The sequence below is a fragment of the Coregonus clupeaformis genome, chromosome 36, assembly GCF_020615455.1.
Source record: "Coregonus clupeaformis isolate EN_2021a chromosome 36, ASM2061545v1, whole genome shotgun sequence".
In the NCBI taxonomy this organism is placed as follows: Eukaryota; Metazoa; Chordata; class Actinopteri; order Salmoniformes; family Salmonidae; genus Coregonus; species Coregonus clupeaformis.
This window is the reverse complement of record NC_059227.1, coordinates 41,070,464-41,071,563: the sequence shown is the minus strand read 5'-3', so window position 1 is coordinate 41,071,563 and position 1,100 is coordinate 41,070,464. Positions and strand designations below refer to the sequence as shown.

Sequence of the window (1,100 nt, the reverse complement as noted above, 5' to 3'; positions counted from 1 at the left end):
ACACAGACTCAGACACAGACACAGACAGACACACAGACACAGACAGACAGACACACCCTGCACTCGTTCCCTCATCTCCTTGTGGTAACTCAGCACCGTCCTTTAGCCAACCAGGACTATTGATTGTGATCAGGTCATAATAGCCGTGATTCTGCGTATGCTGAGAGCAACAACACCTCTCCATCCATTTACAGCTTGCTTAAGTTTCATTCACACATTCTATTTCCATTGAGTTAACCTACTAAACAATTGCAACGAGTTAACATCCCAGTTTTGAATTGCGAAGTAAGGCTATTTTCTCATTCTGCACAAAATACATCCCTCTTCCTTTGAAGGATAGAGGAGAAGATAAACTGTATATCACTTTACCTTCATTTTCCAGTTCTGAAATGATTGTGTACCTCTCAGTTCTACCAGTTTGTGCAGAAGTACTGTCTAAGAAAGATAAAGATAGTGACAGTGACATGAGACTGAGTGTGACCTTTTGACCTGTCCTTTCTGAGTGTGACCCTTTGATCTGTCCTTTCTGAGTGTGACCCTTTGACCTGTCCTTTCTGAATGTGACCCTTTGACCTGTCCTTTCTGAATGTGACCCTTTGACCTGTCCTTTCTGGACCTTTATTTTCTCCTTTCCTCTGACCTCCGGGGCCGTCACCTGACCTCCAGCTGACCTTTGTCCTTATATTTCCTGTATTCCTATAGGTTGCTGAGCAGGATGCCCTCTGAGCTCCAGGAGCGTCACCTGACCTCCAGCTGTGGCTCCTACATCAAGACCGAGCCCTCCTCCCCCTCCTCCTCATTGGTTGACACCGTCAGCCACCACAGCCCCTCGGCCAATAGCGACGCCAGCGGCGGCTACATCAACGTAAACAACCTCAACAGACGCTCGCACGTCCTCGACTCCCCGCCCATGTTCAACCCGGGCATGCTGGGAGGGGACGGAGCCTGTCTCCGGCGGTATGATGACTGCGGAGGGGGCGTGGTGGATGATTCGCCAGTCAAGTGCGAGTATATGTTGAATGCGATTCCGAAGAGGGTGTGTCTGGTGTGCGGGGATATCGCATCGGGTTACCACTACGGGGTCGCCTCCTGTGAGGCCT

The 1,100-nt window shown here is 50.0% G+C and overlaps 1 protein-coding gene across 2 annotated transcripts in view; it reads left to right on the top strand.

Moving 5' to 3' along the window:
• The first annotated feature begins 708 nt into the window (after nt 1-708).
• The window catches only part of LOC121552807 (steroid hormone receptor ERR2-like), an 85,785-nt gene continuing 85,393 nt past the window's right edge, over nt 709-1,100 (top strand). For both annotated transcript variants that reach the window (XM_045211206.1, XM_045211205.1), the window contains exon 1: nt 709-1,100. This exon is cut by the window's right edge and continues 30 nt beyond it. In XM_045211206.1, coding sequence (XP_045067141.1) covers nt 716-1,100 — 385 coding nt within the window. In that variant the 5' untranslated portion in view covers nt 709-715.